At 38.0% G+C, this 27,346-nt stretch overlaps 1 protein-coding gene across 2 annotated transcripts in view; it reads right to left on the bottom strand.

Annotated features, from left to right (window-relative positions):
- The window catches only part of CBFB (core-binding factor subunit beta), a 56,135-nt gene that overhangs the window by 7,059 nt on the left and 21,730 nt on the right, over nt 1-27,346 (bottom strand). The window contains exons 4-5 of one of the 2 annotated variants that reach the window (XM_032424081.1): nt 18,784-18,900; nt 8,861-8,956 (exon numbers count right to left, since the gene is read on the bottom strand). In XM_032424081.1, coding sequence (XP_032279972.1) covers nt 8,861-8,956; nt 18,784-18,900 — 213 coding nt within the window. Of the gene's footprint in view, nt 1-8,829; nt 8,957-18,783; nt 18,901-27,346 lie in introns of both variants that reach the window. The other variant, XM_032424082.1, reaches the window with a different exon arrangement.

Here is a 27,346-nt window from a genome sequence, read left to right as displayed (position 1 = left end):
TAAGTGATTCCCCAAGGTTTCATCATTAGCTGGTCCCAACCGCTAAAGCTGGAGGAGTCACAAAGTAGAAATTTTAAGTCCTAATATGACAGAAGGGAGTGTACTTTCTCCAAATGCAAAAAGGTAAAAACCAGGTCAGCAGACAATCATAAACACCTGTCAGGTAAGGAGACTGCAAGAGCTGGTCTAACAGGCATGTAAAAAAAAATAGTTCTTATAAAGTATACAACTTCAGGAAAACTTTACATATAAAGTGTTATTTCAAAATAAAAGAGATAGTGGAAATAATCTACATTTCCAGATGTAGACTGGGATGGCTCTACCACTTTAGCTATGTGATCTTAGACAAGTTTCTTACTCTCGTTCAGCCTCAGTGTTTTAAGAACCAAATGTGAAACGAATACTGTAGTGTATACTGCCTGGCATATAGAGTTAAGTACTCACACTGTCGTTATTACAACAAAGCTGCTCATCACGTCCCAATATATATGTATGAACATTTGAAATGTTAAAAAAAAAAAACAAAACAACCCTGCATCCTGTCAATAAGATGTAATTTTTACAAACTAAAACAAGGTTAGGACAAAATAAATTTTAATGAAGCTTGCATCTCCTATGATAGAGAGCAAAGACTTTTAAAAAAAAAAGATTTTACTTATTTGAGAGAGCGAGCGAGAGAGCACAGGAGCAGAGGGACAGGAAGAGGGAGAAGCAGACTTTCCTGCTGAGCAGGGAGCCTGACATGGGGCTTGATCCCAGAAGCCTGGGATCATGACCTGAGCTGAAGGCAGATGCTTAACCGACTGAGCCACCCAGGAGCCCCAAAAAGACACTCTTTCTTGGTATAGGAGCAGGCAGATCTAGTATCCTCTTCCTCCCTCACCAATCCTCTTCCGGTTCTCATTCTTAGTCTGAGTTCATAGTCCCGCTTCACTCTCATCTATTGCCTTTACCCAAAAGACATGTTAGGAAGGCCCAGTATAGACAGATTTTTATGTTAATTTGTCCTTACACAAAAATGAGTGTTGGTACAGTTAAAGTGATTTGAAAACTGAAGTCTGCGGGAATTTAAAATAGTGGCTGCGATTGTTTTTTTCTCGGACCACACAGAATCGAAGGCTCCAAAAACATACAAAACACAAATACAAAAACCACATAAAGCCTTTTGCCTGTTTTATTTCCAAAAAGTTTCCACCTAAAACTCTCCTATGATTTGCTGAATTGTGTTAAAACTGCCTATAGTAAAATAAGCAGTAATTATTTACCCATTCTCTGACATTAAAGATAAGAAACTAACCAGATGAAAGCATTTTCTGCGTAATGACAGAGAAAATCTCTTTCAGCACCCTGTCACCATGCAGCTGAATTAAGAGCCAACAGTACAACGTTATAGTTTTAGAAAGTGAAGAGGCCAATCAAGCTGAAGACAGTCTCTAGACATAGGGAGTGTACATGAGCTGCTATCAATAACACAGGCATCATTCCAATGTATTTATGACCACAGCACTCATTCTGTCCTTTATTAACCTCAATTTTTCACAAAATCCCAAAGTAAGGCATTAGAATTATAGTTATACAGATGTGTGACCTGAAGAGAACTGCCATCAGTAATGCATCAAACATTTTCAAATCAGGGAAGGAATCCCAGGTAAAAAGACACTTGGCTACTACTATGTGGCAACAGATAGCAATGGGCAGGCACTTCACAGAAGAAATTTGATTATTTTTTCTTTTTTAATGTCTAATTTTTTATTAAAATACAGAATAGTGCACAGATCATAAATATGTAACTTGATGAATTTCCCATTAAATGAACACACCCAGGTAACTAGCACCCAGATCAAGCAATATAATACTACCCAAACTTGGGAAGTTCCCCTTGTGCTCTCCCCTCTCCCTCGTCACTACTCACCCCCTGGGTAACCACTACCTCCACTTCTAACAGAACCCAGAAAAATTCAAAACCCTTTACTGTTGTTAAAAACCAAACCAAAAACAAACAAACAAAACAACCAATACCAGAATATAAAATATCTTGGCAAAATATCTCTGGACTTTCACATTCTGAAGTTAGGATATGCCTGCTTTTACTGCCACTCCAGATACATTGTGAGCCAAAGTGAATAGAAAGAGGAAGTGAGCCCATTTAAGAGTCAGACACTGTGCTGGCAGCAACCTGGGAGGTAGGACCTTAGCCCTGATTTTACAGATGAGGCTCACAAGGATAAGTAACTTTCCTAATGTCACAAGACAACAAATAGGAGAGCCAGGATTTAAAACCAGAGCAATCTATTACAAACCTCATGGTCATTTTACTACATCAAAGGTTCTTACGTTACATTCTGTCAGCTACTGGGTTCCATGAAAACACCCCAGGCACTACAGAAGGAAATCAGAGTAATTCCCACCCAGAGCAGTACCCCTTTTCTCTACCATATACATTGGGGTTCTCTATAAAATTTCAAATGAAGGAAGGATTTCACATTTATAGAAAAAACCCATATGCCAGAGATAGATAGTGAGTTCTAGAATCTAGAATCTTCTAGTTCCATCATTTTGTGTTAACACTAAAAACAAATTTTATTTCTTTTCTAAAGAGGTAATAGATATACAGGATACAAAATTCAAAAGGTCTAAAAGATAAACAGTGAAAAGTAATCACCCTCCCATGTGGCCCCCAGATACCTGATTCCCCTCCACAGTTTTCAGTTAGTTTCCTACATTTCCTACTAAAGAGAGACAAATATGTGCATGTATTCCTTTTTAAAAACTACCCAGAGGGTAAATATATTATACACAGTGTTATGTAGCTTTTGCAGACCATTTTGTTGTATACCAAAGATTTAACAGTATTTCAACAAGGTTACTAAAATAAACAATGTATCTTCATTTCACTCTAGTTTTTCACTTGCCAAATTAACAATAAGCTGCTATCGCCTCTGAAAGGTAGCAGCTCGATAATCTCAAAAACCTTGGAAGTGGTCTCATGACATGGACTTAAGTATTTAATTGAAGCAATGTACTGAGGGTTGCTGGAGTTGGGGGTGGGTGGGAGGGATGGGGTGGCTGGGTGATAGACATTGGGGAGGGTATGTGCTATGGTGAGCGCTGTGAATTGTGCAAGACTGTTGAATCACAGATCTGTACCTCTGAAACAAATAATGCAGTATATGTTAGGAAAAAAAAAAAAAGATAGCAGGAGGGGAAGAATGAAGGGGGGGAAATAGGAGGGGGACACGAACCATGAGAGACGATGGACCTGAAAAACAAACTGAGGGTTCTAGAGGGGAGGGGGGTGGGAGGATGGGTTAGCCTGGTGATGGGTATTAAAGAGGGCACGTTCTGCATGGAGCACTGGGTGTTATGCACAAACAATGAATCATGGAACACTACATCAAAAACTAATGATGTAATGTATGGGGATTAACATAACAATAAAAAATTAAAAAAAAAAGATAAAAAAAAATTGAAGCAATGTGTGGCCATAAGCCTATTGCAGAGACTGAAAATGAAGCTCTCTATTAAAAAAATGGTATTTGTTTTTCTTTGTTAGAAAGAATTCAACACTACCTAGTCACTAAGGTAGACGTGGAAATGAAAGGTTGTACTTGCCAACATCCTGTTTGAGTCTCCATATTGTCTTTCTGCCTAAAATTAAAAGATTTAAAAAAAAAAAAAAGAAAAATATCATACTACTAAAATACCTTTTTCCAGAAAATCAGAGAAAGAAAATGCTAAATCCCTACCATGAATGATGGATTGAAAACTTTCTAAATTTTACAGATGGTAAAATAGACACATGCTCAGGGAGTTTTAGAACTGACTTCAGGTTCAAAGACACGGGCACAAATCAAAACCTTTAGTAACCTTAACCTTACACACGTATTAAATGCTCAAGCAGCACCACTACAAGGTTAGCACCGTGGGGCCAGAGGCCTCAGAGGTTATCCAAACAGGGGTGGGACATCCCTAAGCCGCTGAGTTGCCAGCATCTCAAGCTTCCAAGGACCATTTACTGGGTTACTGCCACCCACGAGTTACCACTGCTCCTCGGTCCTCACCTCCAGTCAGGCATCAGGACCACCCACTGGAATCATTATTACTCTTTTTTGCCTCAGCTTTTTCTTTTCCAGGCAAAATGGTTTCTAACCTCTCCTGGCAGGTTTTATTTTTCAACTTAATCATCTTTATGGGTGATGTGGAAATTCATTTCCCAGTGCTAGGCTGTATTTGTAGAGGCCTTTTGGTTAGGAAACTGGTTTGTCTTCACTCTTCTTTCCATTAACCAACTACTTGAAAGAGAGCAAGTCAATTTTTCTCGGAGTCTCAGGTTCCTCAACTATAGTAAGAATGTTAGAGTATATGGCATAATGTCCCATATAGATGTCTGAATTATGGCGGGGGAGGGGACTATAATAATTTTTCCTAGTGTTCTCCCCTTTTAGGAAAAAGAAGGTAAACTGTAAGAAAATAAGATTAGGAATTTCTTGTGGATTTATTTATTTATTTTTAAAGGTTTATTTATTTATTTTGAGAGAGAGAAAGTGCAGTGGTGGGGGGGCAGAGGGAGAGAGAGTCCCAAACAGACTGGGCGGGGAGGCTTAAGTGGGGCTCAACCTCACAAACCTGAGGTCACGACCTGAGTCAAAACCAAGAGTTGGTCACTTAACCAATTGCACCACCCAGGCTCCCCATTATGGATTTTTTTTTTTAAAGAAAAGCAAAATATACATGCACAAAGTACCAAAAGACATGCATACCCAAAACTTCCCTAAGGGACTGCCAGTGCAAGCTCTGGAGTCAGATTCCAGCCCAATTTTATAGATGACAGTTCTCTGTAAGAGCTGATGTTTTAAATTACTGCCTCAGGGACTATGGAATCTTAAATCATTGATGACAATCTAACCATTTTTTCTATGCTCCAGGTCATAATGTAGGGAAAGTGCCCTGATAACACTTCAGAGAACTAAAAGGACAATTCAATTAACTGGAACCAGCACTGTGGTAGAGCTTTTAGTGCTAAAGAAGTACTTTAGAGCTATTATTTCCTGTAGGCATACACCAGCCAACCACCATACTAAGTGCTTTTACAAGCATTTTCCTCTTTAATTCTCACAACAATTTCTATGAGAAAATAAGCTTAAGAGAGACTGGCAGGTGATAAAGCAGGAATCTCAACTAGGCCTGACTACAAAGTCCATGCTCTCAAATCACTGACATAAAACCGACTGGAAAACAATCTACCTGAGCAACAAATTATTTAACACCTCTATCAACAGACTATGCTTTTGTTCATACACAAATATAAACACACACGTATATATATAAATTCACACACCAGAATGTTTTTCAAGTAGCATTATTTATAAGAACAACCAAGTTAGCATTTAAGACAACTCTTAGTGTCAACTAATCCATTTTATTTAAAGCAAAACATATACAAACACTTCTTAAGTAATCGTTCCATTAATTAACAAAGTTATTCTTCAAATGTAATGTAGCCAAAGAGCACTTTTTATAAAGCAATTCTTATATTCATTTAAAGCCATGTTGGCTTGTTCCCAGAAAGACTGACCAACCACATTCTCAGACATGACAAATGACAAGATCTCTTACTGCTTCATGCCTTTACACACACTGTTCTTTCTGCCCAGAATGCCTTGCCTAGCTTGGGGAACACTCCCACTCTTCTTTCAAATCCCTGCAAGGGTATTTTCCTGTGAATTCCCCAGGCAGAGGCAGACATAAGCGCTCATTCCTCTACACTGTTCACTGCTCCCCTTCTGAACCTCCATTGTGTGTGGCTGCTGTTAAAGTAGTCTCCAATTACATGTTTATGTATCTCTCTTCCCTCAAGTCTGACAGTTGCTCAAGGACAGAAACCATACGTTTTCTTTTTTCTTTCTATCTTTCTTCCTTCCTTTCTTTTTTTAGAGAGTGAGAGAGAGACAGAGAGTGTGAGAGCAAGCGGCCGGGGGCGGGGGGGGTGGCAGAGGGAGAAGGAAAGAGAGAATCTTAAGCAGGCTCCATACCCAGCAGGGAGCCTTACTCAGGGCTCTATCCCACAACCCTGAGATTATGACCTGAGCTGAAATCAAGAGTTGGACGTTTAACTGACTGAGCCACCCAGGTGCCCCTGTGCATTTTCATCTATATATTTACCAGTCCCTAATGCAGAATCCAGCACAACATAGTTGGGGTTCATTACTTAATATAAACCAACAAATTACAAACATTTAAAACCTTTCCAGAGACCAGTAACATGTATTATTCTACTTTAACTAACCTCTAGTCTACCCTGTAACTTTAGTTTTCAGATAGCCAGGATAAGAACTGTTTTCTGAAAATCTCCATTAGACAACTAAACAATGTACAAAACACTGTGGTGGGTAATGTGAGGATTAAAAAATCAGGGGCCCCATCTCACTGGGAATCTACAATAAAGGACAGACATGTTTTTAATTGTTTCAACATACTGTTCTGTAAGAACAATAACAGAAATAAGTGCTCTGGAAACGACAAAGTGGAATGGCTAATAACAGTGAAGCAGGCTGGAGAAGGGACTGACCGAATGTTTAAGCTGGGTTTTAACAAATGGGTGGAAAGGTACATTATCAGTCAGGGAACAAACAGCATGAGCAAAAAGGTTCAGAAGTATAAGATAAATGCACACTATAAGTTTAAAAACTTCTTACTACTACAGATACAAGCATTCTGAAAGAAAATGTCATGGGAAGTCTGATCACAAGAATTGAAAAGCTTCAAAGAATTACAAATGCATTGCATAATATCCCTCCTGTCTCTTCTCCTAGCTAAAAAGTACTATATTCTTGGGGGCACCAGCAGTTGCTATCAGCCTAGTAGATTAATTCACTCACTGACAAAGGGAAATCTCAATCATTAAAAGATAATTCTATTTTATACACTAACCACTACGTAGCTTTTTTTCATTTATTCTAAAATATATATGTTGGCACATAGAGGAATACACACACACACACACACACACACACACACACAATAACACTAATAATAGCAGCTGACATCTACTCAGCCACAAACTCAAGAGGTGCTTTCATATGTATTTGCTTATTTAATCCTTAAAATGACCTTATGCGATGCGCACAATTATTAGCCTCATTTTTTTTTAAATGTTTTATTTATTTATTCATGAGAGTCAGAGAGAGAGAGAGAGAGAGAGAGAGAGAGAGAGAGAGGCAGAGGCAGAGGGAGAAGCAGGCTCCCCGCCTAGCAGGGAGCCCGATGCGGGACTCGATCCCAGGACCCTGGGATCATGACCCCAGCCGAAGGCAGACACCTAACCATCTGAGCCACCCAGGCGCCGCTATTAGCCTCATTTATCAATGAGGAAACTGAGCCACAGAAAGATGAAATAACTTGTTCAAAGTGACAAAGTAAGTGGCAAAGCCAGATTCAGATCTTGCAGGCTGGCTCTAGTGTCTGGGCTCTTCACCAATATCTCCATACACACACACACACTTTTGTGTTAATTTAAATAATAGTGTACATATAATTTTGTGCATGGAAAACCCACAAATTTTCTGCAACACCGATTAAAAAAATTTTTTAATGTGTTAAAATACACTTAACATAAAAATTACCATCTTAACCATTTCTAAGTGCACAGTTCAGTAGTCTTAAGTATTAAGTACATTTACAATGTTATGCAACCAATCTGCAGAACTGTTTTTAATGCCTGAAAATTATTCTATTTAGTTCACGTACTATAATTATATTTTAATTCCATTTCTTTTGATTATCAAAGATGAATGTGTGCTTTTTCCTATTCTTGTGTGAAACGCTCATGTTGATAATTAAGCTTATAAACTTGAAGCATTTATTAACATTTAACAATATTCTTTTCAAACACATTAGTTCTCATCTTGATTATTTTTGTTTTGTTAGAGTATACAATTTGTAGAAATTGGGGTTTTGAACAATGTATACATACTTTAAATATTAGTCTTATAATTAAAGTCTCCTTAAAGCAGGGTACAATTTTATATAGAAAAAAAATCCATGTCAATTAAAAGTCTTATCAAATTTAAACACTGGGTAAGACTAAACTTCAATGTTGAAGACTGAAGGAAGCATGAGTAATAAAACTAAAGACACAAGGAAGTGATTACTATAAAAACTGAGGTAATGAGTACTTTTAAGGGGAGGGAGAAGGTCATAATGAGATGCCCACATGGAGGGGGCTGCCAGGGTAGCTGTCAAAGTTTGACTTTTTTTTAATCTGGACAGTGTTATTAGGGTGTTAGCCTTACAGTAATTAAGCTACATATTTCTTCTGTGAGGATTTCTATCTCTGTACCATAAAAAGTCAAAAGAAAAATGGTTTAGGTTAATTTCATTGAGTAGTTTGAAAATATTAAATTTTCCTCTAGTAAAGAGAATACACAAATGGCCAAACATTACACTGTTACAAAATCAAGACAAACATTCATTAAAAAATATAAAGTAATATAATTTCCAAAGAGTTTTAATAATGTTCTAAAAATATGTATTCTACGATAACAAAGTAATTTTTACAAATAAACAAGACAAAAACGAGGGAAGATATTTGGATCAACGAATTAAGAGAATATATACATGACAGTAAATGATTTTTATGAGGACCAATAAACAGTGAATTCATGTACAACCTTAAAATTAAGACTAAGTCTCTTTAGAGCAATTACATTTAATAAACACAAAGACGCAGTATAACTTTTGACAAATGAAAGACAAAATGAAACTATTTATAAAAAACATTATGCACAAACATGACAAAGAGAGCCTGAGAGGTTGGGGGAAAGTACTAACCAGTTACTGCCAGCAGCTGTGAAACTCTCACCTCCATTTCCTCCCGATGAGACCTGTCTCTGTCTTCAAATTCACGCGTCCTTCTCCGGGCCTCTTCAAAGGCCTGTTGTGCTAATGCATCCTCCTGCTGTTGGAATACATGAAAAGGGTATTTTAATTGTGATTTAGAATAAAAACTTACAATTTGACGGTGTTTGTTTCTTGGAGGAAATGAAGAACGGAGTAATTCTAACAACTGAAAATGCTCTTCTCTTTCCTTACCTCATCCTATTCACCAAAATAAAATCCTGTACAAGTCAATATTTAAACCACAGAGGTATATACTTCTATAATTTGGGTGTAAGACAGGCCAGGTCCTCTAATTAGGACACGAAAGCCAGAAATATAAAAGAGAGTATTAAGAGAATTGATTATACAAATGTGAGAAACTGTTGAACAACAGGAAGTAAATAAAAGTCCAAGGGATATTATCAAGAAAAAATATTTGTAACATATAACAAATCTACCTAATCCTTTCCCAATTAATGAAGATCTGCACATGAAGAAAATCCAGATACCTCAAACTCACTGTGTCTGAGGGACAACTGATTTAAATGTTCTTCTTTATTCCCCTTTAGTTTCCATTCGTGGCACCACTCACTCATTTCTGCCAGAAGTCTGAGCCACCTTTGACTCTTCACTCTTCCGTCTCCACAGAGCCTATCAACCACCAAGTCCTAGCCCTTTGACCTCCTGAATATTTTTGGAATCTTCAAGTCTCCTTTTATTTCCTACAGTTTCTTAGTTCAGTCTTCTAAGATCTCTTATTAAAATCACTGCAAAGCTCTCCTACACAGCCTCTCCCTGCTTCCATTCTGTCATCCCCGATTTACCACACAGCCATCAGAGCATGCCTGAGGCACAATCTGACCATAATACCCCCAACTTAAAAAAGCTCCCTCATTGTCTACAGCACAGGATGCTCAACCTTTGCAGTCACGCACTTTTCAATACTAGGATTTTTCGATGGTACACTTGAAGAAACTAAAAGATAAAAATATCCAAAAAGTCATCAATATTCACCTTCCTAGATTCACCGCAGCAAGGGGTGACCAGTAACTCAGTTCTAACCAATCAGACAGAGGCATAAGTCACCTAATGGGGCTTCTAAGAAAGTCATTTAAGAGACATTTCAGCTTTTCTCCCTCCTATGAGCTGATGCAATGCCCAGAGATACAGCAGCCATTGTGCAAACATAATAATGCAGATGCAATCCCACACTGAGCACAGCACAGCAGGAAGACAGAAGACCCAGGACCCCTGTAATATAAGTTAAGTGCTATACCTACCTGGACTATATCTATACTGCTTGGTGTTGTGTTCTGTGGGATGCATGTTTTATTTGTCACTATTAGTACGGCTGTTTAATACTTAAAATTTTCACTGACAAGATGTCTATAACTTAAATAAAACTGAAAGGTGTAGGGGCGCCTGGGTGGCTCAATCAGTTAAGTGGCTGCCTTCGGCTCAGGTCATGATCCCAGGGTCCTTTGAACCCTGCATCGGGCTCCCTGCTCTGCGGGGGGCCTGCTTCTCCCTCTCCCTCTGCTGCTGCTCTCCCTACTTGTGCTCTGTCAAATAAATAAATAAAATATTTAAAAAGTTTTGAAAGGTGTAATCAGATTTCTATCCTTTGATGCATTTACCAGCTTTATGACCGAGGGAAAGGCATTTCATTTCTCTAAGCCTCGGTAAACTCAAATGTAAAATGGGCATAGTAGTAATACCTACTTTATAAGACTGCTGTAAAGATTAAGTAACATATAAAACATGCTTAAGCATATTAACGGACAGCATTCAGTAAGTGCTACCTATTATTATTATTATTTTTTAAAGATTTCATTTATTTGACAGAGAGAGACACAGCGAGAGAGGGAACACAAGCAGGGGGAGTGGGAGAGGGAGAAGCAGGCTCCCCGCGGAGCAGGGAGCCCGATGCAGGGCTTGATCCCAGGACCCCGGGACCGTGACCCGGGCCGAAGGCAGACGCTCAACGACTGAGCCACCCAGGCGCCCTGCTACCTATTATTTTATAAGCATTTACAGATGTATCAAATTTACACATCTAACTAAATATCATTACACATTCCTACTGTATTCTTAGAATATACCATATAACCTTGAGGTACCTGCAAAAGAACACTGTTCCCAACTCCCAAGGGCTTTCTATTGTTTAGTTAGCTATCAACTGGGACACATCTACTGATAACAGGGTACTCCTGTCCTGTGCATTCATTCACTTTTTCATTCATTCCACAATGTTTGAGTCTTTATTATGTCCAAGTCACTGTGCTAAGGTGCCATGGGTACAATGTGAGGGAACAATGGTCCTTCTCCTCACAGTCTGGTCTAGTGGGGCAGGAAGATGGTGAACAAATAATTACAAAAAATCAATATATAAATGTCAGCTGTGATTAAGTATAGTAGAGAAATATTACATGATGAAATGAGAGCATATAACATGAAATGTGATCTAATTCCCTAAGGAAGTTATTAGCCACTAATGTGTATTCTAGCAATGGTCACCGATTTTTATTTCATTAAAAGAAAAAAGTATTATTACTAATAATTGTAGTAAAATAAGCCAAGAGATTTGGTAGCTCTCCGCTTTCTAACTCCAGCTTCTGTCTTGGTCCTTTCTAGCAAGATGTGAAATGTATGTGCAGTGAACAGTTTGCACTTTAATCTGAAAGACGATTGGCAATGACCAGCGTTATCCTTAACTAACACCTACCCCCTTCCAGGGCAGCATAAAGGGCAACTCCCGATAAAACGATATACTCACCCATAAAGTATGCTCAAGATGGCTAGGGACAACTAATTCCAACCAATCTCAGATGGCAGTGGGAGCAGCTGTAAACACTCTCGTCCCCGCCAGCTACTTGTTACACTGTGGTCTTAACCATGATCTGCACAAAGGAGTCAGGTGGGGTCATCATAAAAGGTGGGTGCAGTGAAACCCATGTGGCAAATAAAGGCTTTGCAGTCCTGTCATGGAGCATATATAGAATATCCTGACCATTCTTTTTTTTTTTTTTTTTTTTAAAGATTTTATTTATTTATTTGACAGAGAGAGAGACAGCGAGAGAGGGAACACAAGCAGGGGGATTGGGAGAGGGAGAAGCAGGCTTCCGGCCGAGCAGGGAGCCCGATGTGGGGCTTGATCCCAGGACCCTGGGATCATGACCTGAGCCGAAGGCAGACGCTTAACGACTGAGCCACCCAGGCGCCCCTATCCTGACCATTCTTGCTGCAGTGATTTTATTATATTGCCTAAATCTACAACTATATTTATTTTATGGTTTGGTAATACCTTTCTGCAGCAATGAATTTAAAAACTGGAAGTGCCTGTTTTATGAAAAATTAAGAATCAAATTCATTTCCAAGAAAGTTGATGATGGAACACGTAATTTGCACAAAATAACGACATTTACTATTCTCTGTGAGGACCAGAATGGTATCACTGATCACATGAAAACCAAAAGAAATAAAACTGCTGAAGAAGCATCAACATATACTTCAAAGGCGACAATTTAACACGAGCAGCTGCAACCGGTACATTCAACATCATTCTGCAAAACACAACTTCATTTAAATCAAGTGATTTAATTCACTGACAAATGACAAATGATTCAATTCACATTATCATACACATATAAAAAGCAAAGCTGTTTATATGCTGATTTCATTAACAAAAACCTTGCAAACAGCTAAGGGACATCAGTTTTACATCAGTGTCATCAGGGATGTCAAATAGAAAATCTGTTAATTCAAATAATGGTTCAATTTTTCTAACTTGATCATAGAACCAAAATTAAACTATTGAAAAGTCATTACATTAAAAGTGAAACTTTTTTTTTTTTTAAGATTTTATTTTTAAGTAATCTCTACACCCAACATGGGGCCCTAACTCACAACCCCGAGATCAAGAGTCAGGTGTTCCAATGACTGAGCCAGCCAGGCCCCCGAAACATCTTTTTTTGTGACTGCCAAAGCAAATTAATTTAAAAAGTACAATAGTGAAGATAAAATTATTCCCTCTTATATTGATAATACAAATGCTGGTGGAGCACACACTGTATAAAAATTAACATTCCCAGGGCGCCTGACCGGCTCAGTCAGTTAAGTGTCTGACTCTTGATTTCAGCTCAGGTCATGATCTCAGGGTTGTGAGATCCAGCCCCAAGGGCATGGAGCCCGCTTCTGATTCTCTCTCCCTCTGCCCTTCCCTGCTCGCCTGTGCTCTCTTAAAAAAAAAAAAAGAAAAAGAAAAAGAAAAAAAAAGTAACATTCTCAGTGAATTTTTAAAAACAATGAAACAGAAGGGTGCCTGGGTAGCTCAGTCGGTTGAGCCTCTGGCTCTTGGTTTTGGCTTGGGTCATGATCTCCCAGTTGTGCGATCGGAATCGAGCTTGGGCTCCGTGCTCAGCAAGGAGTCAGCTTGGGATTCTCTTTCTCTCCCTCTGCCCCTTTCCCCACCCTCAAGCACAGGGGCAATCTCTCTCTCAAATAAATAAAATCTTTAAAAAACTATGAAATAGAAATTTCTTAGGAACAAGATGTGACACATGTAATTCATAACTGTATCCAAAGAAGATAGTCTGCCAATCATTTAGAAGTTATAGCTGCATAAATTAGAAATATATTTATGTATCTACAAAGTAACAGAACTATAAAATGTGACAAAGCTGATGCTGAATATAAAAAATTCATCAGGACAGTACACCCACACCTTGGATTTTAGAAAATTAAGCCTTTGAAGTACTACTCTGAAATCAATATAGGTCCTACAATGGCACTGACCTTTTTATGGTAAATGAGTCCTCAGTTACACCTTGTTCAAAATTAGTTGGAAATCTCTGATTAAAGTATCCAATGGTGAAGTGCCAAAAATCTTTTAAGCTTTTAGAGAGAGTTACAATTATTGAAAACCAAAAGCATAAAGACATTGAATTTTATCCCTACAAATTACAGAAAATAAACTGAATGATGAAAATATAATCAGCAACCATGATTTAATTATTCCTACAATTATGCTCAGAATTATATTCATTTGTGGTAAACTTGTAAAAACATTTTATTATTGTAGTATATTATATATACAAAAGTGTACACTTGTATTAAGGCTTTCCTGTCCAATATGGTAGCAACTAGCCACATGTGACTACTGCACACTTGAAATGTGGCTAGTCTGTGGGTGCCTGGGTGGCTCAGTAGGTTGAGCGTCTGACTCTTGGTTTTGGCTCAGGTCATGATCTAGGGTCATGAGATCGAGCCCCACATTGGCATCCTCACTCAGCAGGGGTTCTGCTTTAGGATTCTCTCCCTCTGCCCCTCCCTGTATGCTCTCTCTCTCTCAAACAAATAAATCTTAAAAAAAAAGAAAAAAGAAAAACGTGGCTAGTCGGAGTCTGTACATGGAAAATACACACTGGATTTCAAGTACTTGTTACAAAGAAAAAAATGTGAAACACCTCAGTAAATGTTTATATTCATTTTATGTTCAAGTATATTTTGGATATACTGGGTTAAACAAAATATAATATAAAAATTAAATAATTGCTTTTTATTTTTTTAATGTGGCTTCTAGAAAAACTTGTATTATGTGGTTCACACCTGAATTCTACTGGGCAGCACTGTCCTAAACTGAACCTTCCATGTAACTAGAATCCATAGGAAGAAACAGAACAGTAACAGCATCTCACAAGTATCCTTCTGCCCCATTCCAGTACCTAGCCTCCTCTCTCAGGGATAAGCCATTATCCTTATTTCTAAAAACACTTAATTAGTTTTGCCCATTTCTTTACTTTCAGATGAATGGATTCATACAGCATGTACTTTTTGGATACAATCAAAATATCTGTGAAATCCATCCCTATTGCTGTGCAAGTTATAGTTTTTCATTGTCACTGTATTTCTTTGTGTGAGTGAGCAATTTATTCATCCTACTGTTAATTGACAATTGAGCAGTTTGCAGTTTCTGGCTATTACTAGTGCTGCTATAAATGCCTAGTACATTTCTCTTGATGAATATATGTATTCAATCCCTTTGTATACCATGACTTAGACTAGAATTGCTGGATCACAGGTATATGTCATTTGCAGTTTTAGTATGTATTGCCAATTTTCCAAATGTGTCAATTTTACATAACCACCACACCAACTATTGTTCCATATCCTTGCCAACATTTGTGAAAAGTACTGTGAATAAAGGCAGAAACACGATACAGGTGAAAATACTTTAGCTGAAATACTTACAAACTTCAATTAAAATGGAATTGTAACCATACTGTTTATCTCTTACCTTACCAGGTACCAGATACCTCAGTGTCTGTTAGTGAATACCATCCTCATATAGCAGAGAAAAAGAATGAGCAAGCTCTCTTGTGTATCTCTTATCAGGACACTAATCCTATCGTATCAGGGCCCCACTCTTAGGACTTCATTTAACCCTAATTAACCCCCCCATAAAGGTCCTATCTCCAAATACAGTCACATTGGGGGTTGAGGCTTTAACATATGAATTTGGGGGAACAAAAATATTCAGTCCATAACAGATGTAAGCAGTGGGGCTAGGATTCACAATTATATGACAATGAAGCCCCTATTCCTAACTTCTACATATCTTACAGATGATTCTGGGATAGGGAAGGTTATACAGAAGTACTCATTGCTGATGGAATGTTTGGAGTCCCCTGCTTTAAAATTTTTACATTATGTAAGACCTATTATTATATGAGTTTATGATCATAACAGATGGTACTAACTTTGTAGTGATAAAGCTCAATTTATAGACTGGGGAAACAAGACTTGGAAAATTCTAAGTATGGAAGATACTGTGGGTTAAACTTAAAACTTTTATCTATCATTTTAATAAATTATTTCAGTTTTAGACATCAATTAAATCTGAAATTTTACCTTATATAAATGTAATCTGCTGTATCACTTCTCACAGAAACAGCCTTCTAAATTGAGGATTATTTACTATTTTTCTGAAAGAGTTGGTAACTCCTTATCTTTGCGGAAATCAAGGTAGCAGGGATTCTTTCTTAAGAATTTTAATTTTGTTGCTTATTTATTTACTTACTTAAAGTAATCTCTATACCCAAAATGGGGTTTGAGCTCACAACCCCGAAATCAACAGTCACATGCTCTACCAACTGAGACAGCCAGGCACCCCAAGAATTTTAATTTTTTACTAGGAAGGTTTTGGGTTTTGATTTTGATAAGAAAATTCTCATGTTTCCATATGTGGAGAGCATAGAAGAGACAACAGAAAGAAACAACAAAAAAAAGAGCGTTTTATTCTTGTCATTATTTTAACTTTATTAAGAGGATTAATATAAAACAATCGAAAGAAATCAACACCTACTAATAATCGGATATTTTTATATGTTCTTTTTAGCATTTTGAAGTCATTATCATCCCACTACCTTCTGGCTTCCATAATTTCAAAAGACAAATCAGTTGTTAATCTTATTGTGGCTCTCTTGCATGTGTTGAGTCCTTTTTATTGCAGCTTTCGAGATTCTTTGTTTTTCTTTTTCTTTTTTTCTTTTTTTAAAGATTTTATTTATTTATTTGACAGAGAGACAGCGAGAGAGGGAACACAAGCAGGGGGAGTGGGAGAGGGAGAAGCAGGCTTCCCGCAGAGCAGGGAGCCCGATGCGGGGCTCGATCCCAGGACCTGGAATCATGACCTGAGCCGAAGGCAGACACTTAACGACTGAGCCACCCAGGCGCCCCGAGATTCTTTGTTTTTCAAAATTTGACTGTGATGCATCTAGGTGTGGATTTGTTTTTATCCTACTTCAAGTTCACTGAACTTCTTGGATATGGAGATGAATATTTTCAATCAATTTGGAAGTTTTCATCAGTTATTATTTCTTAAAATAAACTTTCTGCTTCTCTCTTCTCCTTCTGGAACTTCCATTACATATACATGTTGGTATGCCTGCTGGTGTTCCATAGTCTCTACGACTGCTTTGTTTTTCTTTCTGTTCTTCAGACTGGATAATTTCTATTAATCTATGTTCAAATTCACTAACTTCTTTCTTCTACCAGCTCAAATCTGCTGTTGAGTGATCTCTATTGATATTCTCCATTTGATAAGTCACTGTCATTTTAATTTTCCTTTAATTATTTAAAGGAGGAATTTTCCTTCAATTCTTTGAACATACTGATAAATAACTGCTTTCAAGCCTTTGTCACTAAGAACAAACAATTGGGCTCCCTCAAAGGTAGTTTCTTTCTTTTTTTTTTTTTTTTTAAAGATTTTATTTATTTATTTGAGAGAGAGAATGAGATAGAGAGAGAGAGCATGAGACAGGGGAGGGTCAGAGGGAGAAGCAGACTCCCTGCCGAGCAGGGAGCCCGATGCGGGACTCGATCCTGGGACTCCAGGATCATGACCTGAGCTGAAGGCAGTCGCTTAACCAACTGAGCCACCCAGGCGCCCATTTTTCTTTTTTTTTTTTAAGATTTTATTTATTTGACAGAGAGAGAACGTGCACAAGCAGGGGGAGCGACAGGCAGAGGGAGAGGGAGAAGCAGGCTTCCCGCTGAGCAGGGAGCCCAATGCGGGGTTCAAAGGACCCTGGAATCATGACCTGAGCCAAAGGCAGCCGCTTAACCAACTAAGCCACCCAGGCCGCCAAAAGTGGAACATTTTTAAATAATATGCTGTAGCAACTCTGAATTCTGACTCCAGCCTCCACTGTGTTGTTGCTATTTTTATCTGTCTGTTTAGTGACTTACCTAGACTTTTTTTTTTTAACCTGGACTAATTCTGTAGAATTTGTTTCCCCAGTAATGTGCAGCCTCTGGTGTTGCTGCTTAGTTTTGTTTTCTTTTCTTTTTAGGCCTAGCTTTCTAGGCCTATGCCCTGGGTTGGCATAACTTAGTGGTCAGCCAATGACTGTTCAGGGGTTTTGCTTAAACACCTTGAGCCAGAAGGCTTGTCTTTTGTTGTTGGATCTGTGTGCAGCGGGAATACTTTCAAAGTGCAGGGAGTTTATCACTCCACCCTGTGTGCGTGAGTAGCTTGCAAGAGCCTGCTCTGTCTTCTCCTGGGCAGGTGCAGCCTCACACATGCACATAGTCTTCTGGACCACGAGAAGTATTTGTGATTTTAACAGGGCCCACTTTAGCGGCCCATTTCCCTAGATCTCTGAAAATTTCTGGCTAGTCTGCCATTTTGTTGCTTCCCACAACATTTGCCTTCTTGGAGGGTTTGCCAGAGCCCTCTGTTGTTTTTGATAACATCCCTGGGCATGGATTTTTTTTCAAATGTTGCTCTAAATAAAGTCAGCTCCCTCTGACAGGACGGTAGAGCTGCCAGTCTTCATGGCTTGTCCTGCCTGCCTAACCTGAGACGCCACAGAACTGAGGGAAGGGATGGAAGCGCTTCCTACTGACTAAAATGCCACAGACTGTCAGGTCCTTACTGAAATTCAACCTCTCAATGTATGGCCTTTGGTTAACTTCCAGAGAATTAAAAAAAAATTTTTTAAACAATTTTGTCCAGTTTAATCACTGCTTTTCGGGGAGAGGATTTGTCAAACTCCTCACCGAGCCACTCCAGAAATGCTACATTTTATTTTGAACTGTTTCTCCCTCCTGATAATGTTCTAAAGATCAAGAAAAAATATTAAAAAGAACCACTGAGTGGACTTTGAAGTGCCCCACTGAGCAGACAGGAATAATCCAATGAAATTTAGAACCACCGAAGGAAAAATTTTCCCCAAACCAGGACCAGAACGGGTCTCAACATCTATCTTCAGAATTCCTCAATACTACTTGAACATAAGACTTTTTATACTTACTCTTGAAGACGGGATAAAATAGATGCACAGATGAAGGCAAGATTAAGGGTACAGAAAGAGACCATGTCGGTAGAGCCTGATGTCACCCTACCTGGGCTCGCTCCTCATCAAACTCCAGGCAGCCCATACCATCCAGTCTCTGGAGGTCAATCCAGCCTTTCCAAATAACACAGACTCCATTCAGAATCATGGGAGCCTTCAAATACACCTAAGACACAGAAAAAAAGGATGAAAACCAATGATAAGCCATCACACACATGATAAATGAAGAATAAGCTTACTGAGGAAACCTGTGGTTTTCTTAGGGGAAAAAAAGATGAATACAATTATAGAATTAAGAATTGTAGGGGCAGGGGTGCCTGGGTGGTTCAGATGGTTAAGCGTCTGCCTTCGGCTCAGGTCATGATCCCAGAGTCCTGGGATCAAGTCCCGCATCAGGGAGCCCGTTTCTCCCTCTGCCTCTCTCTCTCTCTCTGGCTCTCATGAATAAATAAATAAAACATTAAAAAAAAAAAAGAAAGAATTGTAGGGGCATGTGGGTGGCTCAGTCAGTTGAGCGTCCAACTCTTGGTTTCTGCGCAGGTCATGATCTCAGGGTTGTGGGACTGAGCAGTGCGTCAGGCTCCAGGTTCAGCAGACAGCCAGCCTGGGATTCCCTCTCTCCCCCTCTGCCCCTCCTCCCTCACTCGTTCACACACTCTCTCTCTCTCAAATAAATAAATAAATCTTAAAAAAAAATTGTAGGAAAGTATATCAACCATAGCCTCTGACCAAATTCTGTAAGTTAAGTTAATCTGGTTTACCAGGACTTTATTTCTAATCACAATTCTTTCAAATTGGTTTTATTTATTTATTTTTTAAGATCTTATTTATTTGTTTGAGAGACAGAGTGAGTGAGAAGAGAGACAGAAAGAGCACAAGCTGGGGGAGAGGCAGGGGGACAGGCAGACTCCCTCCTGGGCAGGGAGCTTGACACGGGGCTTGATCCCAGGACCCTGGGATCATGACCTGAGCTGAAAGTAGACACTTAACTGACTGAACCACCCAGGTGTCCCTCAAATTAGTTAAAAAAAAAAAGTTATGCAGATTTTATACAAACTATAGTAAAATGATACTTGAAGTAGATTATCATTGCTCTTCCAGCTGAAGCTAGGACAATCAGGTACTTTGCCTTGATTTCTGAACCTGGGGCAAAAAGACAGAAAGATGGAAAACTGGAATTCACCGGCCCCTTAAGACAGTACACACAGTTTCCCTCTATTTGGATACCCAGAGCCACCCAGGGTCAGGCTCTTCATACTTCCGAGTTTTATAAGCTACCTCATAGCTTCCTGTAAAGTAATGCTGCCTTTTTTTTTTTTTTTACTTCAGTTGGCCAGAGTTGATTTCTACTGCTTTTAACCAGAGAAACTTAACTGATGTAACATTTATTTATTCACCATTACTTGTCAAGTAAATATAAATAATTCTAGAGCAAAAGTCACTTTCGGTATGATTTCTAAATTCAGACCAGTTTCATTTTCAATCACTAAATTCCCGTAGTACCTGAAAATATTTATTATTTCAAATATTGAAATATTATTGAAACTACTATTGAAAATAATAGTTATTCTCAAGAGCCATTAAGGATCCATCAAGGAAGGAAAGGTGCACATACTAGCACCTTAAGGTAAAAATTTATTGTAAGAAATATAAGAAATTGATTATACTTCTCCCCCCGCATCCCAATACTGCACTATCCTAATAGTAACTTCAGAAAAAAAAAAAAAAGGTCTTCTCTACCTCATTCAACATGCATTTCAGGATAAAAATCAGCATAGATTTTTTTCATTTAATGCCTTAATAAGATTTTTTAAATGCAGAGGAAGCAGGACTTCTATGACTCTTCAAAATATCAAATATATCTTTATAAATAAGGTTCTTCATTTGTCTGTACCAAATATATTTTATTTGGATAATCCAAGTGCTTCTGTGAGCTAAAATTAGCATTATTTATTACCTGTAATTATATAAAATTGGTTAAGATAGTCTTCATTTTGAGGAAAAAACTGGAAGCATCACCTTTTTCTTTATTCAATTCATCAGCTTCTTCAACAATCTTGGGGCATTCTTGTTTTTAGAGAGGTTTAATAAGAATAACTGACTGTCAATAATTACCAATATGCTCAAAAATAACAACCGAGACACTTGTAAAATAAAAACTTACAGGATTCATGCCATCTTAGTACACATTTTTGTCATTCCCCTCTACTACTAAACATAACCTCTTTTCCTGGTAAAAGGCTCCGCACTGAACTAATTTCCATTTATAATGGGAAAAAAGCCCAAAACATAAGGTTCCATTTCTCCTCCCATTTGGACCAAGGGAAATAGTCTACAGTTATAGCTGAAACCGTTTAACCACACATTTCCTTCTGTTCTGATAAGTGCTCATTCTCTTCCACATTGTGAATTTAAAACTCCACTAATGTGTACCTCGTCAAACAAGTGACTATGACGATCTCATTTTCGACACCTCACAAAACCTAAAAACAATACCCCTCCTCGCTGCCTATCTATAACTCCACTTAACACATCTTCTAATCAAGATCTCCACCTACTCTTTCTAGCAGGGGTAGGGTGCCACACAGTGAGGAGTGTAACGTTGCACCTACCAAGTACTTCATTATTTTAAAATCTCACACTAATCAAGAAGAGAATTCTTTGATTCTACCTTCATGATCAGATTCCATGTTTTTCATCAGTGATTTATACCATTTAGAATCCAATGATTCCATAATCTAGTTTATTCACATTAATTCTATAATAAAAAATATTTTCCTAATAAAATTACTGAATTTTTTAAAAGCCCATTCATTACTTCTTTATAATAAAGTTCTCTCATGACAAAGAAAACCACTGATTTTTTAAAGATTTTACTTATTTGACAGAGAGAGAGAGAGGGACAGAGAAAACGCACAAGCAGGGGGAGCGGCAGGCAGAGGGAGAGAGAGAGAAGCAGGCTCCCCGCTAAGCAGGGAGCCCAATGTGGGGCTCAATCCCAGGACCCTGGAATCATGACTTGAGCTGAAGGCAGATGCTTAACTGACTGAGCCACCCAGGCGTTCCAACCACTTATCTGTTTTGGGAAACTCCTAAACGGATTCAGAAAATGACTACAGTTCTTAGTCAAGGCTAGTGCCTGGAATCATAATGTAAAATAATATTTAGATGAACCTGGTGATTTATTTAGATGTTCACATTCAAATAAATAGTTTTATGGTGTAGATCTTCAAATGTTTGGCATTTTCATACATTCATGAATAGCTAAACTCAAAGTATGAAGAAAATAAAATTCTGTCTCTTAACAGTTTGGCATTTTGTAATGTAATTTAATAATGTCATTTAAACACTAAGATAACTTTCACTGAAAAGAATTATTTCCAACAGTGAAAAGAAAATGTATTATTAGAATGTGACCTTGGGATTAAACCCATTGTCCTTGAACAATTAAATATTTTATACAAAATATATTCTATAAAGCCTTTAAAAGTATTAAACAGATTCAGCTGATCATACACAAAAACAGCAAAAAGCCTGCTTATGTTTCCAAAAGTAAAGTATCAGAGAATGTGAGACTTCACAGAAAGTTAAAAGTGAATACAGCCCCACATTCTGTGTTCTTGTGGAAATAAGATAAAAGTTAGTATTATTCACATCGAGCTCTATTTATCAGTAAGTGCGATGTTACATTCAATCCAAATTATACATAATATCGCCTTATTTTCACATTCTGTAGCTTTAAGTACATCATCACTGTAGCAGCAGAGCTTCAGCAAGAACATGCATGTACTGTCAACTGTGGCATTATCCACACACTGGGATACTACTCAGCTATAAAAAGGAATAAAGTACTGATACATGCTACATGGATGAATATTGAAAACATCATGCTAGGTGAAAAGAAACCAGAAAAAGGCCACATATTACAGGATTCCATTTATTTGTAAAGTCCAGAACAGGCAAATACAGAGAGAAAAAGAAAGGACAGTAGTGATTGCCAAGGGCTGAGGGCAGGGGGGAATGAGTGATTGCTAATGGTACAGGATTTCTTTCTGGGGTGATGAAAATGTTTTGGAATTCGAGAGTGGTAATGGTTGTACAACTCTGTGAATATACTTAAAATCCCTGAATTGTACACTCTAAAAGCATGAATTTTAGGGTATATGAATTTTATCTCAATAAAGCTATTACAAAAATATCTATAATAACTTTTTTGTTACAAAGGTGATATAGTAAGATATAGAAATGGATTTCTGAGTAGGCAGTTGCATATGGGATTCTAGCACTCTGAGAAGATATGGCCTGATGATACAAATCTGGCAGCCATCAATCATACAATGGTATTTAAGTCCAAGAGAGAGGAAGAGATTCCTCAAGCAATAAGTAGAAGGAGAAAGGAAGGGGGCCCAGGAAGAACTCTGAGGAAATCCAACTTTTATATGCTGGGTAGAAGAAAAGAACCCAGCAAAGCCGGCCGGCTATAAATAGTCAGTGAGGAGAGAGAAAAACATTTAAGGAACCTAGTGGCTAAAGATTAAGTTATAGGCCCCCAAGTAAAAACTTCCACTTTGTTGGATGCATCAGATATCTAAGTATTGTGTTACAGGATCTTAGGTCACTCATAACTTTTAGCAATGTTTTTATTTAAGGTAGGAGTTCTTAGTCTGGAGTTCAAAGAACGTATGGGAGTTTGGGTTTATGGCTAAGTTTCAAAAAGACTAGAAACATCTTGAAATTCTATGTAAAAATGTATGTATTTGTTTGAACCCATGTGCATTTTTCTTTTCTTTTTTTTTTTTTTTGAACCCATGTGCATTTTTCTACAGAAGTTCATTACTTTCATCAGATTCTCAAAAGGGTGTACAAAGCAAAAAGGATTCAATCATGGCAGTAAAAACTTCATTCTTCCTCTTCCCTCATAGGCAACAAGATCTTTGTAGCACAAAGCCTGTGAGATGATAAATACCCTTCATTTAGTAAATGGACCCAACTTCCTAAATAGGTAAAAATTAGTTAACCTGTGTTTTGAAACGTAAATGTCAGAGAAAGGGTATGAGAGAACCCAGCCCTCTCATTTCTTTTTTTTTTTTTTAAAGATTTTATTATTTATTTGACAGAGAGAGACACAGCAAGAGAGGGAACACAAGCAGGGGGAGTGGGAGAGGGAGAAGCAGGCTTCCCGCTGAGCAGGGAGCCCGATGCGGGGCTCGATCCCAGGACCTGGAATCATGACCTGAGCCAAAGGCAGACGCTTAACGACTGAGCCACCCAGGCGCCGCCCCCAGCCCTCTCATTTATCAACTTGCACAAAACAGTTCTATCTCTGATATCTTGAGTCTGGAGTCTACTTATTCTGAGAATATATAAACTTGGAATAAGAAGTGGCATCCTCAATTGCCCTTTCTTCTACAATACTATATATTTATAGCCGTTTAGCGTTTCTAGTTCCTAGGTAGCTGTGCTGGGAATAGAAATTGAGGATACAACCGAACAGCAGAAAGAGCTATCTTTTCTGAGAGGTTCTAAAGAAAATAATTTCAAGGTAATTAAAACAGAAGAACAGTAGATTTGCAAACAACACTCCCATGCACAGGAGTGCTAAGCCATAAAATCAATATAGACAGCAACTGTCTAAAGCTATTAACAAAAACAGAAACAGATACTTGACCATCAAAAACCCATTTCTATTGGAAAGACTATTTCACTTCTCTGTAATAAATTTCTAGAGCTTAAACACTTGTGACTCTAATCTAGAAATTAAGTTATTAGAGAAAACAGTAATAGAGAATAACCAGCCTCTTAGGTCCTCAGTAAATATTTGAATAATGATTAACAGAAAAGCAGAAATAGAGCTGGAATTTAGAAATGGTTTCTTCTGGCTTCCCTCTAATTTCAATTTAAAAAGATCCACCTACCCAACAAATGTTTACTACCTATCATTTTGTGTAGGGTATTATCATCCAAGGCGGTGGGAATATACCAGGAATTTTAAAAAGGTGTACATCCTACCACCCAAAAAAGATTCCCACATCAGTTAACAGCCTTTAATGAGGAAGAGCTGAATACATAAAAAAAGAACTGTAAGAGTTAAAATTGAATTCACTCCTTACATTTAAGTAGGACTCACTTAACTCTGAAGGTTACTGGAAGGTACCAATGATAGTAAAATTGTAAGAAGTCTGAATCTATCAGCTTTCCAACCTCCTTTTAAAGACTACAGTTCTAACAAACTTGCATATAAATGTGACTGAAGATTATCTACCTGAAAAATCCGAAATACTCAACTGAAAAACTAACTGAATTAATGAATTCAAGAAAGTGGCCGGTTATAAAAACAATATAAAAAAACCAACAACTTTCTTATCTTACAATAGTAACTCTTTAGAAAATAAGATGAAAAAAAGCTTATTTTAAAACAGCAATAGGGGCGCCTGGGTGGCTCAGTCGTTAAGCGTCTGCCTTCCGCTCAGGTCATGATCCCGGGGTCCTGGGATTGAGCCCCGCATTGGGCTCCCTGCTCAGCAGGAAGCCTGCTTCTCCTTCTCCCACTCCCCCTGCTTGTGTTCCCTCTCTTGCTGTCTCTCTCTCTCTGTCAAATAAATAAAATCTTTTTTTTAAAAAAAAAGAGCAATAAAAGTATCAACTACTAAGAATGAATTTTATAAGAAACATGTACACTCTATAAGAAGATAATACCTAATTTTTGAAAAACAGAAAATGACTTGAATAACTAGTGAGATGCGATATTTTCTAATGGTATGACTAAAAATGCCAATTTACCTCAAAGTAATACTTATTTTAATAAAATTCAAATGAAATCTCAAATTAATGTTTTCTGGAACTTGAGAATTAAGTCTGCAGTTCATACAAAAGAACCAGACTAGCCAAGAAAATGTTAGAAAGTATTTTTCTGCTGTTTTGGATATTAAAACATGTAACAATGCAATCAGTACCCATGTACCAGTGCTATGGCATCAGGAAAAACGTACTAGAATAAACAAAAAATTAAAAATGAGTATGTAAGTCTTTAATAAATGGAAAAGGCAACATTTCAAATCAATGGTAAAAGAATGTTTTATTTAACCAGTGGAAATGAGAAAACTGGCTAACCATTTGAAAAAAAAATGAGTTTAGGGGTGCCTGGGTGGTTCAGTCGGTTAAGCGTCTGCCTTTGGCTCAGGTCATGATCCCAGGGTCCTGGGATAGAGCCCTGCATCGGGCTCCCTGCTCTGTGGGAAGCCTGCTTCTCCCTCTCCCACTCCCCCTGCTTGTGTTCCCTCTCTTGCTGTGTCTCTCTCTGTCAAATCAATCAATCTTAAAAAAAAAATTCTAGCTCTATCAGTGTGTCTGAGACAAATTATTTAAGTTTGCTAATAAGCCTTTAATTCCTTACATATAAAATCAGGGCTAAATAATACCTGTTTCGTATGTGATAGTAAAAATTAGTTAAGATAACATACATAAAACCAGGGCGCCTGGGTGGCTCAGTTGGTTAAGCGACTGCCTTCGGCTCAGGTCATGATCCTGGAGACCCTGGATCGAGTCCCGCATCAGGCTCCCTGCTCGGCAGGGAGTCTGCTTCTCCCTCTGACCCTCCCCCCTCTCATGTACTCACTCTCTCTCATTCTCTCTCTCTCAAATAAATAAATAAAATCTTCAAAAAAAAAAAAAAGATAACATACATAAAACTTATGAAACACATAGAGCACCACAGAAACACTGACTGCTTGCAAGCACATTTCCAATGTTTTACACAGTGATTTCTTTGCAAGCGAAAAAAGCCCCCCCCCCCTTTTTTTGAGAGAACTGAACAATTGTTCTCACCAATGAATCAGCAGATATGCAGTAATACTGGGATGGCACACACACCAATGAAAACAAGATATTCTGCTAATGAAGCGTGTACCCTGCCTTTCAGTTGTAATCATTTCTGTAGTCTATTTAACAGATTCCTTTAGAAGATACTTGGTTCTGACTCATCTTCCTTTAGCCACATGATCCTCCCTGTTCATAAATGCACAGTCAACTGCTTGCCTGCTGGATAATCACTAAGACAGTCATTCAATCTCACTTGCCTCTGAATCATAATTCGGTTGCATGTAAGTGTGAAAAATAGCTTCTGCCAAAGTGATTTAAGGTAATTTACCAATCTACTCCTTACAGTTCAAAAGAGAATCATAACATGAATTCAGAATGTACCTGTAACTTAATAGATTGTATATATACACACACACACATATTCAATAAATGGATGTGTTAACCAAATAGAAAAATCCATTTTAAAATTCATATGGAATCTCAAGGGACCATGAGTAGTCAAAACAGTCTTGAAAAAGAACAAAACTCGAGGACTCCTAATTCCTGACTTCAAAACTTACTACAAAGCTTCAGTAATCAAAAGAGTATAATACTGGAATAAAGACAAACATATGGACTGATGGAATAGAATAGACAAAGCCCAGAAATAAACCCTCTTGTATATGGGCAAATGATTTTTGACAAGGGCGTGAGAACAGTCTTTTCAACAAATGGTGCTGGGAAAATGGATACCCACATGCAAAAGAATGAAGTTGGACCCTTACCTAACACAATATATGAAAATTAACTCAAAA

This window comes from Phoca vitulina, unplaced genomic scaffold (genome assembly GCF_004348235.1).
Source record: "Phoca vitulina isolate PV1807 unplaced genomic scaffold, GSC_HSeal_1.0 scaffold30, whole genome shotgun sequence".
Taxonomy (NCBI): Eukaryota; Metazoa; Chordata; class Mammalia; order Carnivora; family Phocidae; genus Phoca; species Phoca vitulina.
Note: the sequence above shows the minus strand (reverse complement) of the source record. Positions and strands in the feature narration are given on the sequence as shown.